The sequence below is a fragment of the Cheilinus undulatus genome, linkage group 17, assembly GCF_018320785.1.
Source record: "Cheilinus undulatus linkage group 17, ASM1832078v1, whole genome shotgun sequence".
NCBI lineage: Eukaryota > Metazoa > Chordata > Actinopteri > Labriformes > Labridae > Cheilinus > Cheilinus undulatus.
In genome coordinates this window covers 27,656,949-27,678,399 of record NC_054881.1, presented here as the reverse complement: position 1 = coordinate 27,678,399, position 21,451 = coordinate 27,656,949, and the positions used below count along the sequence as shown (strand labels likewise).

Genomic DNA, 21,451 nt, shown 5'->3' with positions numbered 1-21,451 from the left:
TATTTTTAGTTAGTATTTTACTGTTTCTTGACACTAACAATTCCAACTCTACTTCTTTTAAAGATTCAAAATTTTAAATGGACAACTGTTGTGAAAACATTAATTCAAGTAAGTTTATGGTGGGTCAAAATTACATCTTTTTCTTTTAGAATATTAACAGGTGTCAGACCTCATTGCTTAGTTTTTAATGATATGCAATGTCAGCTATGAGACCTAAGTGTGAGTCTTTCCAAATCATGTTCAATCAATTTATTATTAACCACAGGTGCACTCCAATTAAGGTTTAGAAACATCTCAGCAAAGATCAAGAGAAATTGGGGGGAACCTGAGCTATGTTGTTGCAAAGGGTCTGAATACTTATGCCACTGTGTTGTTTCAGTTTTTGTATCTAAAATTCTATTATTACTTTGTCATGATGGGGTACTGAGTGTAAATTAATGAGAATAAAAATGTTCTTTCAACTGTAGCATCAGGCTGCAACAAAACAAAATTGAATAAAGTGAAGGAGGTCTGAATACTTTCTGAATCTACATATGTATGCGTGTGTGTGTGTGGGGGGGGTACACAGTTTAGTCAAAAACAAGGTAAAAATGTACTTACCTGTTGCTCTTTGTATATTTTATTTTTAAGGAGAGCAAAGCTGAGTAGGCTCCAGTTAATTGTGTCACATCCTGTGTGTGACTGAGAGCAGTGCAAGATGGACAGAAGAGAAGCACCACAAGCTTTCAAATTTGGAAAAGCCAAAGAGAAACCATTGGTAAATTAGTCTGATATACTTACCTTTGTTAATTTGTATGACTGAATATTGTTCAAAATGTAAAGCATCAAGCAGTACACAGCATGCTTAGGAAGTAATGTGTTTCAGACAAAGCTGTAATTTGTAGTTAAAGCAATTTTAAATTTTGTGAACATCTTTAACTTTCCAGAATATGTGCTAGAGTTTGACTTGACTCTGGTTAAAATAATTATATTTAGCTTAAGTACATTTGAGAAAACTTTAATTTAGAAAATTGATTTTCTAGTTATCTCTTAGATGTGTTTCTGATTTAAATAGCAACTATAATTAGCCATACAACTTGGTTTAAATATTAGTATTGATGCATCTTTAATAATAAATGATGTGATGCATTTTTTGAGGTTTAAATGTGGGTCAATAATTTGCTTTGTACTTTTAATCTTTAGAGTAAATCTCCAAAGACTTAAAGAAAAATCTAAATGTCATCATTTAAAGTTGTGCTTTGCTGATATTATAAAAGTAAAAGTAATCTATTTTTTATTTGTTAAATGACTATCAAAATTAAACAGTAGATGCTGATACAGATTGTAATTGTTTGAAGAATGGACAAGTTGCATGTTACTTGTAAAGATTTGAACTAACATGCTGCGCTCTCATGTTTTCAAAGGTTAATTCACTGGTAACTCCTGAACAGTCTCTGACTTTTCAAAAATGACACTGAAAGCAAACTACACCAAAAGACTTGCCAACAGTGCATTCAGAGAGTATTCAGACGTCCTTCGCTTTTTTTTTTTTTTTTAATTTTTTCAATTTCTAATGTTTCAGTCTGATGTTACAGTTAAAAACCCATGACACATGAAGATGCTTGGAGTTTGGCTGCAGTGATGGTTGTCCTTCTGGAACTCTTTCCCATCTCCACACAGGATCTCTGAAGCTCAGAGTGACTATCAGGTTCTTGGTCACCTTTCTTACTAAGGCCCTTCTCCCCCCTATTGCTTAATTTGGCTAGTTGACCAGTTGTGGGACAAGTCCTGTTGTGCCAAACTTTTGAGAATTATGGAGGCCACTGTACTCTTGGGAGCTTTCAGTGTGGCAGAACTTTTTTTTGCAGCTTTTTTTGGCTCTGATTTGCATTGTCAGCTGTGACACCTTCTATAGAGGTGTGCCTTTCCAAATCATGCCCAGTCATTTTAAGTCAACACAAGTGGACTCCAATCAAGGTGTAGAAACATTTCAACAATGATCAAGGGAACGTTTCAAGTGTTGGTGCAAAGGGTTTGAATACTTACTGTATGTACTTATGGGTACTGAGTGCAGATTAATGAGAAAAATAAATTTAGAAATTGATACAGATATTGAACGGAGACAAGTTTAACATGAGCTGATTATGCTGGAAAATTTATTTTTATGAATTCCAGTTTTTCTATTTATATGTGCGAGTATGTGTGTGTGTGTCTGTGTGTGTGTGTATATATATTTTTATATATATATATATATATATACAGTGCTTAACAAATTTATTAGACCACCTGTCATAAAAATGAGAAAACATAATTATTTTAGAAATCTTGTGAAAACTTGTTTAAAACTAAAAATTTTACTGTGTATTTGGCAAATAACAAACTGAAACAACTGAATAGTCCTTTTTCACACATAATAACCAAAAAACTTCATATTTTGTATGGCCTCCTTTGGCCTTGATAACATCTTGCATTCTTGCTGGCATTGTTTTAATGTAATTTTCCACAGTATTTTTTGTTATTGAGTTCCAAATAGTTTCTAGCTGTTCCCACAGGCTTGCTTTAGATTAAACTTTTGTGCGATCAATATTTGAATCTACTAAATCCTAAATTTTTTCAATAGGATTCAAATCCGGACTTTGACTTGGCCAGTCCATCAGTTCCAGTACTCCAGATTCCTTTTTCTTGGTCAAATAGTCTCTGCACAGCTTTGAAGTATGCTTGGGGTCATTGTCTTGTTGGTATATCAACCCATGACCAATCAGATTCAGTCCAGAAGGGATTCCATGATGCACTAAGATGTTGTGGTAGACGTTCTTGTTCATGATACCGTCGATTTTCACTAATTTGTCCACACCGTATCCAAAAATGGAACCGCATACCATAATGGAATCTCCACCGTGTTTCACTGTGGGTGCAATGCATCTGGCATCAAAACGTTCTTCTGCTTTTCTGCGGACATAAACACGACCATGCTGACCAAAGAGTTCAAACTCTTTGGTCTGTCCAGAGTATCTTTTTCCAGTCATCAACAGTCCAGTGTTTGTGCTCCCTGGCAAATCTGAGGCATTTCTGGATGTTTGCAGGCCTCAATAATGGCTTCTTAGCAGCTATTCTTCCCTTTAAGCCTTGTTCCGTCAGTTGTCTGCTTATGGTCATTCTGGAGACTTTCTCAGACTCTGATCTAGAAGCATTCATCTCTGCCTGAAAATCAGCAGGGGTCTTCCTTCTGTCTCTAGTACTTCAAATCTTGAGGTGTCTGACATCTGCCTCAGTTAACTTTGGTTTCCTGCCTCTTCCTTGGCGCATTTTGTAAGCACCAGTCTGGGCAATTGATTCCAAAGCATACTGGGCCACACTGTGAGAACACTTTATGTCTTTCCCTGTTTGTCTCAGAGACCATCCAGCATCATGAAGTGCTTTAATGCGACCTCTTTCATTTTCAGTTAGCTTGCCACGTTCTACCATTTTGAACAGGAATGAGGAATTTCAAACTGAATTCAACTTTTTATACCCAAATTTGGGCTGGCTCACTGGGCTTCTCTGAGAAGTCAGAAATTAATCAAGTCCCGTATTAGCGGGAAGTTTACCTCTGTTGTCAAAAGGCATCCCCACATGCAAATGAGTCTGACATTTGAAAGATTTAACTAATAAATAACCAAAACAAATTATTTAGGAAACCATTTATTGTAACATATAACACAATTAGAATATGTTATATGTTACAGTAACATATTTATAATAGCTAGGTTAGATTATGTATTTCTTAATGATGATTGATTGTCCTCCAATGACTTTATCAACTCATTTTCTCTCTTCCATATTATTATTCACACACATTTCATGTCTCCTCTCCTCCTGTTGTCTCTTTCCTGTGTGATCTCTGTCAATACTCCTACGTTTATAAAGGTTTAAGAGATTCTGTCGTAATCTACGCGTTGACGAGGTAATTCCTGAGCGTCATAACGCTCATAAATATCGCCAATAGCGCCAGGCGCTATGAGAAACATGTACGCGAGGAATAAAAGGACAAAAGGGATCGTCCACCAGTTTATCCCAGATCCCAGATGAATGTTGAATTTTAAAATGATAAAATGATCGTCAGGTGACCCACAGAGGGGCCGCTCAGTCAGTCTGTAGAGAGGCCGTGCGTATTTCTGCCTGCTGTGATGAGAAGACCAGAGGGAGCTGCTGCGGACATGAACCCACTGTCGCTGATTCTGACCACGTTTCCCACCGGTTTGTTTTATATTGGTGATTGCAGGATTTTACCTGCATTACAAGTGTCAGACTTGTTGCGAGAAATGAAATAAATTGTGCGCAATTGCTGCAATCTCGCGCCGAAATTCAGCGCTCGTTTAACTATCTCAAGCGTAAAAAAAGCGGGGCATCAGTTCATACGCATCTTCAGAGGATAAATCAGTTGCACTGGAGAACTCTCTCATGATACTGAGTAAAAGCATCCCTTCACACACGTGACCGCAGCTCTGGCACAGAAAGGAGGGGGCGGGGCTCTGCTCATGTAGTCAGAGGGAACGAGCAGAAAACCAGGACTTAGAAATTAGATACATTAATATAAACAAGATAAATAACTTTTGGCTATTTAGTTTGTTTAATAAAATGACCAAGTAAAACCTGTTCTATAGGAAAGTTATCCTTAAATGGCCTCTATTGTGATCTGGCGCTATATAGAAAAAAAAAATACAATTGACTCGCGGTTCAGTAGTAGGGGGGCGTTGGCAGAGTGGGACGCCCTCCCAATAGAAAAGTAGCGGAAACACTGGGTATGGACTGTCATGGTTGGCTTACTTCACGTTTTCATCAATCAGGAGAAAAAGTTAACTTTTAAATAATAGACCATTGCTGCTGAAGGGTCAACAATTCATCGACTATTTACCCTCTTCATGCAAAAATGGAGGCATGGCCTATCCAGCCGTAGCTCATGCATGCAAATCGAGGTCTTTACATCTGTCAAACCGCTTCATGAAGCTGCTTCCAGAGTTTAAGTCGGTCTGGCACGACTTTGAAATTTGCAGGTATTTTCTTGTATACACGTAAGCGTTAGAGGCGCATGCTCTCTACAGTCACCTGGGACCCGTTGCTTGGATGCTACTGCTGCGTTATGAGGTTTACTTTATGTGAACAGGATTCTACCATCACCATTATTTGCGTAAAATGATGCTCTACAGACCGGCCACGTTATAAACAGCTGACACGCCGGATGAAAACACTAAAACATATAGCCTATTGGATACACCAAATCACCGTGGTTTACTCGTAGAAGGCGTATCCAACGTCAGCTTACAATACGTGTAAGTAACTCTTTACTTTGTCTCTCATTCACCGTCTGAATCGGCAGGATTAGGTTTCTGTCAGTAGCCTACATCACATAGCGATTTTTTCCCCTTCCCTTTATATAGACTATATAGGTTATATACATATAAGGTCAACATGAACAGGTCTTTTACTTTTTGGCTATCATGGTTTGAACAAACAGTAGATCTGTCTTTCATTCAACGGCACTACATAATTAAAAACACAGTTCCATGGCAAAGAAAAGGGATTATCAAATCTCTTCATCTTTTAAGGTTTAAACATAGGGTGGGTACTCAATGCAATTTGTTCCTTATTACTTGTTCCACAATATGTCTACAGGGGCTCTAAGCCCACTTGTTGGTGGTTGCTGGATGATACTCTGATTGCGTAGATAAGAACAGATAGTAGCCCTCGTGGGACCATCACCATAGAGACAGAAACTCTAGAGGGTAACCAGCAGTGTTAGCTTTGAAGATCTTTGCAGTAGGCTATACCCTTGCTACTGAGTCAGTGAGTAATGTAAATATTTTCTGTATCATAATTCTAAAACAAATGCAACTTAATGTGTTATTTTTCTGTGTTTCCAGGTGTGATACATTGTAAACAAAGGATATGGGCAAATGCTGCAAATGCAACAGCCGACTGCTGTGCATGTGTCTACTACCTTGCATGATGACTGGCCACCTTCTGGTTTACATTATGGTGTCTATATTTGTCACCATCTCCTACAGTCCTCCAAAAATAATCATTCACTATATTGCCCCTGGAATTTCTGCAAACTCCTCTGCAATAGCCCGTCACCCACTTGGCCCTTTCTGGAACCTTCGATTGGAGGACAGTGCCCTGTGGAACCAGTTGCAGCATGCTTGGGACCGTCAGCATAATCCAATATTGCGAGGAAACACAACTGGGGTAGTGAGAAAACCAAATGCAAAAATCCTATCAGAAATCGAAGATGAATGTCTTTCTGACTGTATATCACATTGTTCAGTCCCTCGTATGCTTGGTATAGACAGCTTTCCAGAACAATTGAGGGCATTTATCAGGTCAATGCATTGCAGGGAGTATCCCCTCCTTATTAATCAGCCTGGTGTGTGTAGGAGGAACAGTAGTAGCTTTAATCTGGATTCTCCCATGCTCATAATGGCCATCAAATCCCAAGTTGGAAACTTTGAAAACAGGCAGGCCATCCGTGAAACGTGGGGGCACAGTGGTCTAGTGAAGGGGGAATCTAATAAAAAAAGGGGATTAGTGCGCACCGTGTTTCTGCTTGGAAGGCAGGATTCTAGTACAGGTCCTCACCCAGATCTCAAAAACCTCCTGGAGCTTGAGAACCAAAAGTATGGGGATATCCTACAGTGGGACTTCAGAGACACTTTCTTCAACTTGACCCTAAAGGACCTCTTGTTCTGGCACTGGTTCCAGCAATACTGCCCTACAGCTATCTTTGTGTTTAAAGGGGATGATGATGTCTTTGTTCGAACAGGTGCCCTCCTGGATTACCTGCACAAGCAGTGGGAGGAGCATATCCTGTGGAGAGCCTATACAAATGAAACCGACATGAATTTGTTTGTGGGTGATGTTATAAATAATGCAATGCCAAATCGCGAGCCATCCACTAAATACTTTATACCAGGAAATTTCTTCAAAGGAGTTTACCCACCCTATGCTGGTGGAGGAGGGGTGGTGTATTCTGGCTCCCTTGCATTACGATTGAAGAAAGTATCTGAAAGGGTGCGTCTCTTTCCGATAGATGATGTTTATCTGGGCATGTGCCTGCACAGGATGGGGCTCTCCCCAAGCCATCACCCTGGTTTTTTAACATTTGATCTCCCAAAGACAGAGAAGAGCAATCCCTGTGCTTACAAATCTGTGCTGCTTGTTCACAGACGAAGTCCTAATGAGATGCTGACACTATGGAAGCGGCTTCAGGATCTGTCCGGTCATTGTTAGGGCTCATTTGCCTGCCAAATAGAATCTACTGAGTACAGGATGTAGTACCCAACACACTTATGGGGAAAGTGTGCAAATGTGACTACATGTTCATATCAGGCAGCCAGCACACAGTGTAAGCTACATGCAATTAAACTTGTAACCTAGAGTTTTGCAACAGTGAGAGAAAGACAGATCGACCCTTGAAGGGCATTTTGCAGGCATTACACCTCAAAGGTTCTTTTTCTTAGTATCAATACAGGTATGTTTTTGTACCCTTTTACGTCAAGTTTACTACACTTAAAAAATGCAGTGTGTTGGAAAACCTTTAAAGAGAATGATTTTGATATATTTGGAATATGTACACTGGTGGACAAGTGTGTTTGTTTTATTCATGACTTAAAATGGCGTTAATGATTAAAGTCTTATAGTCTTGCATCAACTAAGTCATAGTCATTACCAATGGTTTTTGACAGCAGCAACCATTAAAATAAGAAGCGTGAAATGCTTTTGTTCATTGATTGTTTGATTTTGAAAGATTGAAAGTTGATTCCACATTTCGTACATTTGCAATCAATTAAAATTGTTCCTCTGTCCCACTAGTAATGACACAACTATGTAATGACCATTTTTCTATGTCTTTTATCTATCACTAATTTTAGCCCATTACGCTTTAATGGGACTGACTGGTAATGTTTTCCAAAGAATGCATGTTTATTAAAAATGTCACAGAGATGGGATTTTTAATGGTGATAAAATAAAGCAATAGTCATCAAGACAAATAATTTGATTTGATCAAACTTAATTTTATGACAAAGCATACATTTTTCTTGCATCACAATAGCTCCACTGGTTAAGCCAGTGGTTCCCAAAGTGGACCTAGGGCACCCCCAGGGGGTGTCACGGTGTCATGATGGGGAGGAGGGGGCTAGGCAAGGCAAAGCAAGATCAGCTAATGACTTTAGCACAGGAGAAGAGGCGCAGCATTTTTGACTGGAGTGGAAAATAAGTGCCCACTTCTAGGCAGGAAAGCCCTGGCCAAACACTTACCTTTTGCAACATCCTACCAGTCTGAGATGGGCTTTACTGCTTTTATGTCAACCCAGACAAAATACAGGTAAAAGCTGGACATTGCAAATGAACCGAGAGTGGTAGTCTCACAATTGCATCCGGGTCCTGAGAAGATCTGTAGCGCATAACAAAAGCTCACAGTGGTCGCTGAAATTATTGTAGGACTGAAAGTATGACTTAGTAATAAAAAATGTTGACTAATTTTTTATTTTCAGGGAATTTTATATTCAGAGAGTCAGGTTTTAAAAACAAAATTTGAGGAGTTGTGGTAAATAGAAAAAATAGGGCTGACAGTGTGTTTTTCGTACATTTAAATATTTTACATGTTGATTTGTATGGTGAGGAGGGGTGGGGGCCTGAAATTATTTTCTTCTGCCAAAGGGGGGCCTGCCAGAAAATGTTTGGGAACCTCTGGGTTAAGCATTGGTCAGCTTACAAGCCAACCAATCTTGCATGCAAGGTAATATTGTTTGTGTAATATTGTTTATAAAACAAGACCAGCTTGGTCTCTAAGGGTATGTCTGCATATCTCTGTCCAGTTAGCTTAGTTTTGACACATTGTTTGAGAGTACATCTACTTTGTGGTCATTAAGACAAAGAATTTACCAGAATCATCTCTATTTGCTCTGCTGGAAAGTGAAGAGGTTAAGTTTGGAAATAAGACCCCTAAAGATCAATGTCTTTCATGGAGAATCCAAGCTGTTTCAGAAAAACACCAACAAAAAAGACAATGGATAAGAAACTATCCCTGTGTCTACAGGGATGGTAAAAATGGGAACACAAAATCTCTTCATCTATCTTTTGTCTCTCCCTGTCTCTCTTTAGTGTATTATCGTCTGTACGTTTGATCTTGTATAGTCTCCATTTTTGATTTTTGTATATAAGGCAGTCAAAAGCTTCAGAGTGGTTACAGAGGAAAAGTCCGGGAGTTGGAAGAAGGACTGCTGAACATAGATGAGGACATGGAAATATCTTTGGGAGCCAATCTGAACGTTGCCTTTAGAGTGAAATTTAAATTAGAGCAACCCACATACTTTTTATGTTGAGTAATGTATAGTTCTAATTAGGGTTGCATGATGAAAGGATCTGGTATTGATGCCTATCCTGAGCCTAAGAACTCAAACTCATGTTTGTACTCATCAAACACTGCAGATGCTGTTGAGCAGATGAAGATGCTCCTCTTCATTTTAAAGCATGATGTTAGCATGTCATTATGTGAGTATGTAGTCGAAGTTGGAGCCATGTATGCAGTTTGGTGATATTAAAAATAAATGAGGATGACAAAAGTAGCACTAACAAATTGTCAAGAGGAGGGATGAAAACAGAAACAAGAAAGAAGAGTATTATTATGTACTCATATTTGTGCTCAGTATCCCTGAGTACCCAAATGTAAGTACTTGTACTTGGCCTGGAAAAATGTGGTATCATTTCATCCCTAGTACTGATCAATAACATTTAAAGCCTAGCATATTCCTCTACATGTGCCATGTCTCATACTGGTGAAAAAAAAACCCTCTTCTCCCAAACCCAAAGGTTATGACTGGTGAGATCATACAATGAGTGAGATGCTATTTAGTCCTTTATCATTTTACACAAATTTCATTTAAGTGGTGGTAAAGACTCAGATAATTTGCTTGAGAAAAACAGTAACCTAATGGTACACACTATACAGATGCATTGTTCCATGTTGTGCATTCAAAACTTTGTTGGCTTACTAGTGTTAAGTTACTGACGTTAGATTCTCAACAGTTCATTACAAATTAATGTACAACTATTTATTTATTGCAAGACTTTTGTGCCAAACTCACCAAACGTTACTATTATTGTTGTGTAAAAAAATCTGATATCTAGAAAAATAGTTCTTGTTCAACAGGAATACTGAACTCATGCAAGGAGCTCTACATGTTCCAATTTCTGAATGAGCTTACCAAATGGTCTGATCCATTGGTAAGTATATCGGCCATTATCACTACTGGTTGGTAATGACGAACACTTTACATGGTGAGGTTTAGTTATAAGCCCTTCTCAGGTTTCCTTACCTCACCTGCACAATTTCACATATGTACTTTCCTTGGAAAAGCTGTATACACAAATTGTAATTCTTTTCTTGTGCAAACATAAATAAATAAAAATAAATTAAAAAATAATCCTAAAATCACCCTGGGCTGGCAAATCCGTTTGGTTTTTCTACAGTACAACCAGCTGGTTTCTGAAAGTATGACAAACTGAAATGAAAACTATGGACTGTATTGAGAGGATATTCCCCAATTTTCTGTGAGTTGATTATACAGTATATCCTCTGAAAGTTTCTGACAATGGTTGCTATTCACACCTTTGTCAGAAAAAGCACTTTATCATTTGAAGAAAAGACTTAAAGTGGGAATAAAAAAAAAAGGGAAAAGTTGAAAATGTTTTTCATTGGTGCATGCCAATTTTTTCCTGAGAAGAAGGGGTTGTGTTGCGTTTTACAGATCCAGCTTAATGCCTTTTGACATCTAAGCTCCAGCCTGTCATGTTTCCCTTTCTGTCTCTTTTAAGACTTCCCTGTCCTTTACATATTACCCCACTAGAGGGAACCCTTTCCTTTTGAAAAAGTTATCCTCAAAATCTTAACACCTTTCCTGCTTTCTCTTCTTTTTACCACTAGGAGTCATTCAAGTTGCAAAAAAGACTAAACAGATATCAACTGCTCTGTTTGTCAGGTCAACTGATCTTGGCCTTGTACACACACTATTCTCATATTTGTGACTATGGTTGATTTAGTTTTTATCATAAGTGAACAGTCTAAATTATATTGCAAATGTCAAATGTCCATGTTGCATCTCTCTTGTGGATAGGCATCATTAAGTTACAGATCCTCTTGATGGAGCAAGCACAATTGATGTTTTAAAAGACATATCAATGCTAAAAGGAAAGAATAAACTTAAAAATTAAGCTAGATTTTCATTGAATTATTTTCCTGCCTTGTAACAATGTCTAAAAAACATAAGCTGTGGTTGTGAGTTACGATTGTAAAGTATTATATGATGTACATGCCTTAAGTATTTCATAACTTGAGGTATTTTTATTATTAGTATTCAATTCTAGAATACAAAAAAATGTCATGAAGGTTTTGCAGAGAAATAGGCCAATGAAAAAAAGAAGTGCAATATAAACCCAGTCTTGTCTGTCATTCATCTGTCATGGAAAGACAGCAAAAAAAAAGGAAAAAAAAGGACAGATGATGAAACCTGGTTTAAGAAACAATTCTGGGGGATGTGCAGTCAAAGTTGATGTCAATATTTTGACACACTAAAAAAAAGTAAGAGATTTGGAGGGGCTGAGTGTTTTTGTCAGCAGTCACCTTTGGATGAACTCCCCAAAGTGAAGGAAGAACTGAAGTAAAGAGGACGTGGAAACAAAAGGTGAGGAAAAGAGGAGAACATGGATGAGGAGGAGATAGCAAGAGTCAGATCCATATAAATCATCTGCATTGTTTCCCTAATGCTCAAAATCTCAAAACCCCAAATATTTTAGAGCTTTCCAGATAGCATCACCCCCTCCCACACATACACAAACACACACGCACACCCACACACACACACACACACACAAAGAATTACTTGCACATACTTCCTTGGTCTTGTCTTAGTCCCTCATAGAAATAGTTTTTAATGCGCCATAATCCTCCTCTTCCCCTGAACACATGAAAAAGATATCCGTCCATCCGTCTAAGTGGTTCTGACGGCCACCATCTAATCACAAACACGCACACACAAACACGCAGAATCGCCAGCTCATCAGCATGCAGTTATTCCTTTGGCGCAAGATTGCAGGCTGTTAATTGGCTGCCAAGCAGAATGTGTGTGTTTGCGGATCTCTGTGGCTGTTTGTGTCTGTACTGCAGAGACATGGTTGCTTAGAAATTCCTGTCACGTCTCTGAGCCTCGATTAAGACGTTGCTCTAGTTTTAAACAGACAGACATGTGGGAAGGAGGGATAGAGAGGTAGAGAAGGGGAGAGGATGCAGCATTGGGAGGGGGGATGGGAGATGAGAGAGTGCCAGAGGAGGGGTGAAAGAGGGAGAGAGGTGATGAGGCAGGACCCAGCCACAGAGGAGAAAAGCTGAACAGTTAAAGTAAAGCGGAATGCTGCAGTGTCTCTGTGTCAGTAAGCTATAACTCATAACTCACCTGCTCTGCCTTTCTTATCTCTAGTATGGTGCTGCAAAGGAAGGAGTCATTTACGCTTTCTACTGAGTTACAATGGTAAGACTTGTTTTCTGCATACACAATGTTTGATGACTGCCACTGGTGAAAGAATGAAGTTTGGCAAAAAGAACAAAATGCATGAATAAATAAAACTGCATAAGATGTTTGACAAGACGTAAAGTTTCAGTTTGTTGTCAGTTTTGTTTGATAACCTCATTGGTGTTTTTGTACATTACAATAAAACTTTGTTCACTATACTTATTGAAATTATGCTTTGCTTTATGTTTGACTTCTAAAATCTGCTTCCCTTTCAAATGCCTGTGTCTTTGTGTTTCCTGCGGACACTCGATAAATGTTTACTCCAAAGTACAATATTAATGCATATACCTTAGGCTAGGGCTGGGCAGTATGGCCTAAGATTGCCTTCGCGATATCTTACAGGCTATCTTGCAATACATGATTTGGGGGAGACCAGGAATGGTTGCAACAGTTTTTGCTTCAGGACTTCAAACTCCCTGAATATTTGAGGTAGAACTAAATCTTTTATACGATGCACCCACATTTGTTAGTTTCAAATAGAGCAAATTCAAACCTCTGCAAGAATATCACAGGCCTTGTAAATCAATGTCAAATACAAGGGGTCCCTCCGTTACAACCTACCCCACTACCGGTTGTAACATGCTGGGAGACGTTGGAACTTCTGATGTCTGTATTGTAAATCAGTGTGAATGCGATTAGTAACATTTACATAGCCTTGGAGCGTTGTCCTATTGAGTGAATGGGACACATTTTACCCTCTTCTTTTGGCTTCATGTTGCCAAATGATAGATAAAACTAACAATTTTCATTGTCCAAGGTAATGTTACACGGTGTACTGAAATTTTGGTACTTTTTTCCAAACGGTCTCTCATTAGAATTCTCTGCTGTTCGGTACCTCTTTGCAGGCTGTATGTGGCTCTGATGACCCTGATAAAGCACATTCAGGATGGAGGATTACATTTTTATATGCATATCCACTAGGCAGCAGTGTGAGCAAGGCAAGCAGGCCAGAAAGACGTGCCTGTCAGTCATTCATCTTTGCTCAACTTGAGCATCAGCCTCCTCAGACAGTGAAGAAGAGCCTCAGCCTCAATAAGTCTGCTACTCATGATGAAAGCCGATCACCCTCGGAGATAATACCTCCTCGTCCTCACCTGGTGAATACGTAGAACCAGCTACCGAAGTCTCTTTCTACTTGGCCCACATAGCTGATGTTGATGGCAAACCAACCAACCTAACAAAGCCTGTGTGAAAAAGATACAAAACAGTGTTTTGCAAGGGAGGAAACACTTACACTGATTACCACTTGGTGAGTTTCTGACAAGTTCCATGACTTGAGAGCATCTTCAGACCTTGAGCAAGAAGCTCCCCTGTGTGATCATCAGGAAAAAAGCTTGTTTAGAGGCACACACGTTTGAACTCCCAGTAGTTGATGTTACGAACTGTTGAGCTAAGGCTTCATGGTGGTGGAAAGGGAAAGGGGGGTCCTCTTTATTAGCTGCTGGGCCATCTTTTGGGCTACAGGAACGTATAGCTCTGGCAGGGAGTTTTCAGCAACAAGACTAGGTAAAACCCTAGCGTACAGCTGAATCTGGGATGCCTGTTGAAATGCCTGACTGGCAGAGTGATTTTTTTCATAATTTTTATTTTTTGAGCCAAATTTATTGTGGCTTCTTAAATGTACAAAGCTAAATGCTGTCCTTTCTCTCTCTGTCTCTCCTCTCAATACAGCTCTTCTCTGTGTGACTTTACTGATAGAGACAGACAGTGCCACTGGAGATTAATTATTTTTTTGTCAGATATAAGTCTAATGGTAATAAGTTTATATTAAAATGAAATCACTAACTGTTATTGAAGTATTTATTCTAAAAAAAATGAAAACTGCAGCAGGTTTCGTGAACATTCCTAATTCTCCTCAGACAGGTGTGTAAGAGTCTTAATATGTGTAAAATTAAGCTGAATTTCTACTTTAGTGTTCCTATCCTTTTTTAAATCTGTTAATATCTATAAACAGCACATTTATCATATTCCCTGCAAATAAAGACATGCCAAACGCTTAAGTAACGCTCTCTTAACAGCGCAAATGCAGAGATTTTAACATTTATTTGTTCCCCATAAACATTCAGTATTAAAGGAATATTTACCATGTATATTTTTTTGCATAGCACACCCCCCTGGCTTACGCAGGCGACAGAGACACACAGCTGAAGCCACACACACAGCGCTGACGTGCTGATCCTCCGTGGTCAGAGAGGAGCTTTGAGCGGAGAAAGTTCTGCAGTTTATCCTCCAGTACTCTGAAACTTTTTCTCTCAACAGATAGAAGCCTTGAGTCTACACTACTGACATGTTAGCACGCATTTCAGTGTAGGTGTGTGCGTGAGCGTCACGTTTGTGTCACTTGAAAGCAGACAAGGGGAGAGGAGAGCTGCTGTGCTCTGGATTCAACAACAGTGGTCCAGGTCGGAGTAAACAGCAGGGGTCTTACAGCGACATCTAAGCTAACAGCTACAGCTAAAGGCGAACAACATGGACAAGCCCATCGCCATGATAGGAAAGCCATGCCAAAACACCGGGAGTAGAGGGAGAACATTTTTTTCTGTCACAGAAAGCTTTCAGTGTTGCTCTCTGCGTTTGTTTGGATGAGACACAACGCCTGGTTGAGACAGAAACAGACAGACAGTTAGCTGGGAAACAACAACTCATTAGTTGTTTGGGGGGGTTGTTCTGTGGCTTTCCGTGTTGCTCTCAGCACTAACTGTGATGAAGAAATGTGTTTGGTTTGGCTAAGGCCATGCTAACTTTCAGCTAGCAGCTGTAAATACAAGTACCCCTTTCTCCCTGTAACTATCACACACTCTCAAAGCTTTTAGTGTTGCTGTCTTCACTTGTTTTAATAAAGAAATGTCCAGTTTTGACTAAGTGCTGCTGTGACTTAGAGCTAATCGCTACACAAGAAGCTGTTGTACACAAGCATTGACACAAGAAGTTACCTTTCCCCCTCAACTATCATATAATCATGCCAAAGCAGGTCAGCAGAGGAGTAACAAGACTAGGTAAAAATCTAGTATATGGCTGGGGGCAACTATCTGGTATGCCTGTTGAAATGCCTAACTGAAATGTGTGTTCTGGCAAAGTGATGTCATGATTGTTAGTAGTTTATTATTTTAGCCAAAGGTATAGTTAGTGGTTACTGAAATGGAAAAAGCTACATGTTGCCCTCTCTCTTTGTCTGGCTCCTTCTGTGTGTGAGGATATGAAACCTGAGCAGCGTCTGATTGGTTAAACACAGACACACATCGGCTCAGCTGCAGGTAGAGAACAGAGGTGAAAATATGCTCTCTGAATTCTTTGCTATTACTGCGCAACTGGAAGACAACACTACAGGAAAAGAGCAAAAAGGTCTCTTTTGCACAAGACAAGCTCTCGGTGGGGCTTTGTGCCCTGATTTCAACAAGAACAGCGCCTAGGTTGGATTACACAGCAGTGGTCCTACTGTGACATCCAAGCTAACAGCTAACACAGCTAATGGAGTAAACGGGACAAGCTCACCTCCATGATCGGAAAAACATGCTGAAACAGACCGGGAGTACAGCGAGAACATTTTTCTCTGTCACAGAAAGCTTTCAGTGTTGCTCTCTGCACTTGTTTGGATTTAGATGCGTTGTCTGGTTCAGACAAAAGCCGCTCGGCCCAGTCCCAGCTAGGGATGGGGATCGAAACCCGGGTCCATAAGGACCCGGTTCTGTGTTTTTGAAATACCCAAAAATCAATAGCGTTTCAGCTTATCAATTCCGCTATCAAGTCTCACAGGCTCTGTGATGTAACATCATTTTAAGATATAACTGTTGTAAAAACATACATCATTTTTTTCCCAAGGGAACATAAACTAAAAGACATCAATACTGTGCATCATCAAAATGAAGTACCTTCAATTATCGAGAAAAAAGACGCTGATGAGACGAGATGCATGCAATAATATCCACCTGCGCTGGGATTAACAGGCTCTTATATCCTTCTTTTTAGCTGCTTCAGGACAGTTTCCTTCTTCAGCTGCTCAGATAAATGCTAAAAAGTGCTCCAAAACTTTGTAGAAATTCTTGTTTGTTAAAAGTTGTAATCCAGTGTGGAAACATGGTGGAATCAGCAGAATTGAAATTAATTAGCAAACTTCACAAGCTGAAAGACAGAAAATATGATGTGTTCAGGTAACCTCGGTAAATTAGACGACTGTATACTAAATGTAATGATGTGTTCAAATGCCACATAACAATGGAAAAATTTAGTTTTTGACGAGAAACCATGAAAAAATACATTTGTGAATATGAAGAATGTGTTTATATTTGAGGGTTATACAATAGATGTTATAGACTGAATCACAGCTTTTTAAATCAAGCTCAGTTCAGCTAGGACCACTTCTAGTGTAAATATTTGTCTCTATTTTGTTTTTCCACCAAACTATAGAAAAGTATCAATAGTGGTATCGATAAGGACTCGGACCAATAAGGAGTATCGATAAGGGTATTAATATCAATAAGAATCAAAGATTCCCATTCCTAGTCCCAGCCTGGGGACACAACACTACAAGAACAGGGCATAAAAGCTCTCCTCTGCACAAGACAAGCTGTTGCTGTGGTTCTGAGCTCTAGATAGAAGAATAGCGGTCCAGGTTAGAGTAAATAGCAGCGGTCCTACTACCACATCCAAGCTGACAGTTAATGGCAGAGTAAATGGGACAAGCTCACCACCATGATTGGAAAAACATGTCAGAACAGACCGGGAGTGGAGAAAGAACATTATTTCTATCACAGAAAGTTTTCAGCGTTGCTCTCTGCAATGATAGTGCCGTTAGCAGGTTAGCAGGTCCGTCCCTAATAATGGCCCCACTTCTGTTGTGACCTTACTTTTTATTTGCATCTGCTGCGCCAAGCTGTTGTATTTTTGTGCTGTTGTGGAATCTGTTTGCCTCTGCGCTGTGCCGAGTTTATGTATCCATGCGTGGCGCTGAGTGTTTGTATTCATGCGCTGCAGCAAGTTTTTGTATTTGTGTTGTGAACTTTTGTTTTTGTGTTTTTCTCAAATGTTGTTGTGTTTTTTCTTTTTGCAAAGCGTTTTGAATTTGCATTCGGGTGAGACCTCTCGGCCACTGTATGACAGCATCCAGTACAAGCAAACGCAACTCTGTATCATATGGCTCATACAAAAGCATCAGTCAATGAGTCAGCCAGTCAGTATACAGACAGAGCCATATGGGCATATGGGACCTCAGTGGTCAGCCAAAAAATGTGCTCCCAGGCAAATCATACTTTCAGTTGAGTGTCTTTGAGTTTTTTTTTTTTTAATCCTGTCTTTTCAACACTTTTCGGGGTCTTGTGTCTGGCGAGTTGTTGTGTTACTGCCACCGTGATCTTGCATCATATTTTTTACAGACTGCCGTGTTTGTTTAAAGTCCTTCCTTTTTAGATTTGAACCACTGACCTGTGGACAGATTTAGTGTCAAATGCTCTGTCCTCTGCAGATACTATAATATGCAGGAATGTTTTGTGGATGGGCAGGGGAGTGAACTCTCTGCTGTAAGAGAGACGAAAACCCCAGAGAGAACTGCATGCTTAAAACGTCCACATTATCTATACTCAATGGTCGGGATATAGTCATATTATACATTTCACGTGACAAAAGCCTTGATACATCAAGTATAGATATATCACCCAGACCTACCATAGGCCTGTGCTCAAAAAATTGATACAGCAAAATATCATCAAGCACTCCTTGCTGATACATGCACTGATACAGATTTTACAGCATCAATATTGCTGTAGATGCTGTGACAGCATTTTTAAAATACATACCCCCCTGGGTGCAATTAACAAAAAAGCCATCAGATGGTGGCAGTTGTAAAACTTCATTCAACCAAAACTAGTTAAGAGTACCTGGATGCATCTGAGGATCTCAACTTCACACCAGGAGTCTGAAAATTGCCGCCATATCGCATCTTCTAATACCGAAAGTCACTTGAACTGAACGTCTTCGTTATTTTCCTGTGTGTCGCCGCCATGGTAATAGAGGCAAGTCTGCCAGGTAAGGGATTACAACAAAAATTTGTGAGTTTTCAGGTTAACAAGCACAGCAATATACATTAATTTTGATGAATCAATGTATGATACAAATTCACGTATCACTGAGCACAGACATAATATGCGGCGGGAGATTGGCTGACTGTAGCAGCCAGGGAAGGCTGTAAGGTGCCTGGATTCTTCACTCATAAACCCTTGGTGGTATGCGCTGCCTTGATCCAGTATGGAGAACCAGGTGTTGCCCCGCAAACTGTCAAGCAGGTCTTGGATTCGTGGCAATGGATGACGATCTGGGATAGTCTTTTGGTTCAGCCCTCTGAAGTCAACACACAGCCCGAGGCTCTGATCCTTTTTGTGGACACAGACTACTGGGGAGGAGTATGAAGACACAGATTTGCGGATCCAACCTCTGTCCAGGAGATTTTTCACATACTCTTTAACCTCCTTATATAAGGGCTTGGGTATGGAGTTATAGCACTTCTGAACAGGGTTGTTGTCTGCAACATTAATCTTAAGCTGAAGATTAAGTATACAACCTACGTCTCCTTCTTCCCTGGCAAAAACATCAGACTCCTCAAACAGCATCTGGCGCACCAGGTTCTGCTGTTCTTGATCAAGATGTTCCAGATTGACAGGAGGATGCCACATTTTCTTGTTGCTTTCCTGCTGAGCTGCTTGTTGTGTTACTGGTGATGTTGTTTGTGCCAGTCTGTGCAGTGCAAAGGTATGTTTCATGTCTTGAGTCTGTGGGCGGTTGAGCAGGCGGACTGAGATGCACTGGTTTGCTGTCTAAAATTTCTTCAACACAGCCTAAAACTATTCTTGGTGGCAGGAAGATGTCATGCTTGGTCAGGTTAGAGAATGGGATCTTCACAGTTTTGGATCCACCAGGGGGTAAATCCACTAAGGCTGGAAATAAATCTAACCTTTCGGGTAAGATGTTCTCGGTGGGTTCAAATAACATTGTTCCTCCCTGTGGTAATGACCTAACACGACACTTCACCTCACATATTTGGCCACTGGACACTGTAAGGGTCATTTCTTAGTTTCTCTTTGGCTGGAGCTTTACTGACTACAGACACAATAGTCCTGGCTGTCTCGCTGTGTTGTTTTATTGCCTGTGCTAGTAAATCACTGAGACTTACACTTCTTGGCTTCTTGAGACTCTCTAGTATCAGTTCCTCGATCACATTAAACCCTAGCAATGGACCACTAACACAGCTCTGGCTCACTAACATCGGTACGGTAATGGCTACTTTACCATGTTTGCTGCTTTTGAGTTCAACTAAGACTTCAGCCCACCCCTCAAAGGATACCTCAGTCCCATTAGCTGCAGGGATTCTAAGAGGATCATCTGGTAATAAGTCTAGAAGTGAATGTATTTTAACATCAGGTAAGTAGTTTTCTACCCAAAAGTTTCCTAGGATAGAAACCTGAGCTCCACTATCCAGCAACATGTCTGTCTGCAGATCATTAAGGTAACAGGTAAGCATACATCTCTTGCCTATTAGCTTTGCTACACGATTTCCTTGTCTTACTCTGGTTTTAACTGGTGCCTGGACCTTAGCATGGGCTGGGGATTGGTGGCTGGAGACTGTGCGAGGGGACACTGGATGTTGTTTGGTCACTGGTGGTCCCTCCCCAGTGACCTCCTCCCGTTTCCCACCATCTTTGGCATTGACAGGCAACCAACAGCTCGGTGTCCTTCCTTGCCACGCTTGAAACAGTGGTTGAAGTTTCCATTTCCTTGGGCTATACATGGCTTGCATCTCCCCCTTGTGGCAGACTTAGGTACCTCCACTGTTGTTGCTGGGCTGACCTGGGACACTGCTGGTGCCCTGACTATTGGTGTGAGAGCCTTTTTGATGGTTTTTGCTAAAGCAGAGACATGTGCTGTCAGTTCTTGTATAGCAGTGCGGTTTGTCTGGACTTCAACTTGTGTTTGACGGACGCTGGCTTGAGCTTCATCTTGAGGCTGCTCCACATGTTGTTTCTCTTGCTTTTTAGTGGCATCGACTGAGACTGTCTTAGTTTTGTGTGTCTGGCATAAGCGTGTCTGTCTCTTAACTTCTTCACTAACTGACTTTGTCATTATCTCTGGGATAAAATCATCAGTGAGGCTTGTGTTAGAAATGAGAGGTTTAAGGTCTCGTCTAAGGTATGCATATTTCTCACTTATCCCCTGATACAGCGAGTGAAGGAACACTCCATGGACAAGTTTACTGTCATACTTAAACTCTGAGCTACCTTGCTTGGAAGCAAACAGTACTCTCTGCTTCACGCCCATCAATCTATACATAAACTGCTGTGGGCTTTCTCTGTCCTGTTGTTTAGCATTGCTAAGCTCTTGGAATAACTCTGCTCTACTTTTGTCTCTTAAATGTGCTCTAAGGAAACGTTTAAGCTCAGCTACAGTTAAGCCGTCTTTGGTCATCAACATCTCTTTGAAGTTACCTGGCTTTATGATCTTGAGGACAGTGCAGATTACTTCTGCCTCTGTAAAATTCTCTGCTAGTCCTTCATCAATCTGCCGTCACAGTAAGCTATAGCTGATGTCAGAATCTGAGTCAGAAATATGTCCACTGTGTATCTTAAACTCTCTTCTTGGTAGTAGTGAAGAAATGTCAGTAACTTTTATCACATCTGTCACTTTACTGGCTACATCTGGTGATCTGTCTGAAGTCAAGTTAACCACTGAAGGTGCCACTGGTGATTCAGTCTCTTCCACTTGTACATTTTGCTCTTCTGTCAGTACTGGAGGCTGTTGCAGTTCTGTGATGAGATCACTGAAGACTAACAGGCGACTCATGCCTTGGTCCTCTTGACTTGCAAGCTCCTTACTTTTTAAAAGTC

The 21,451-nt window shown here is 40.2% G+C and overlaps 1 protein-coding gene across 1 annotated transcript; it reads left to right on the top strand.

The window, feature by feature from the left end:
* Positions 1–5,199: 5,199 nt before the first annotated feature.
* Positions 5,200–7,628, top strand: LOC121525520 (N-acetyllactosaminide beta-1,3-N-acetylglucosaminyltransferase 2). Its single transcript, XM_041811557.1, has 2 exons — positions 5,200–5,288; positions 5,880–7,628. Exon 2 carries the CDS (start codon positions 5,905–5,907, stop codon positions 7,243–7,245), a length of 1,341 nt encoding a protein of 446 aa, XP_041667491.1. The 5' UTR covers positions 5,200–5,288; positions 5,880–5,904; the 3' UTR covers positions 7,246–7,628.
* Positions 7,629–21,451: the final 13,823 nt, after the last annotated feature.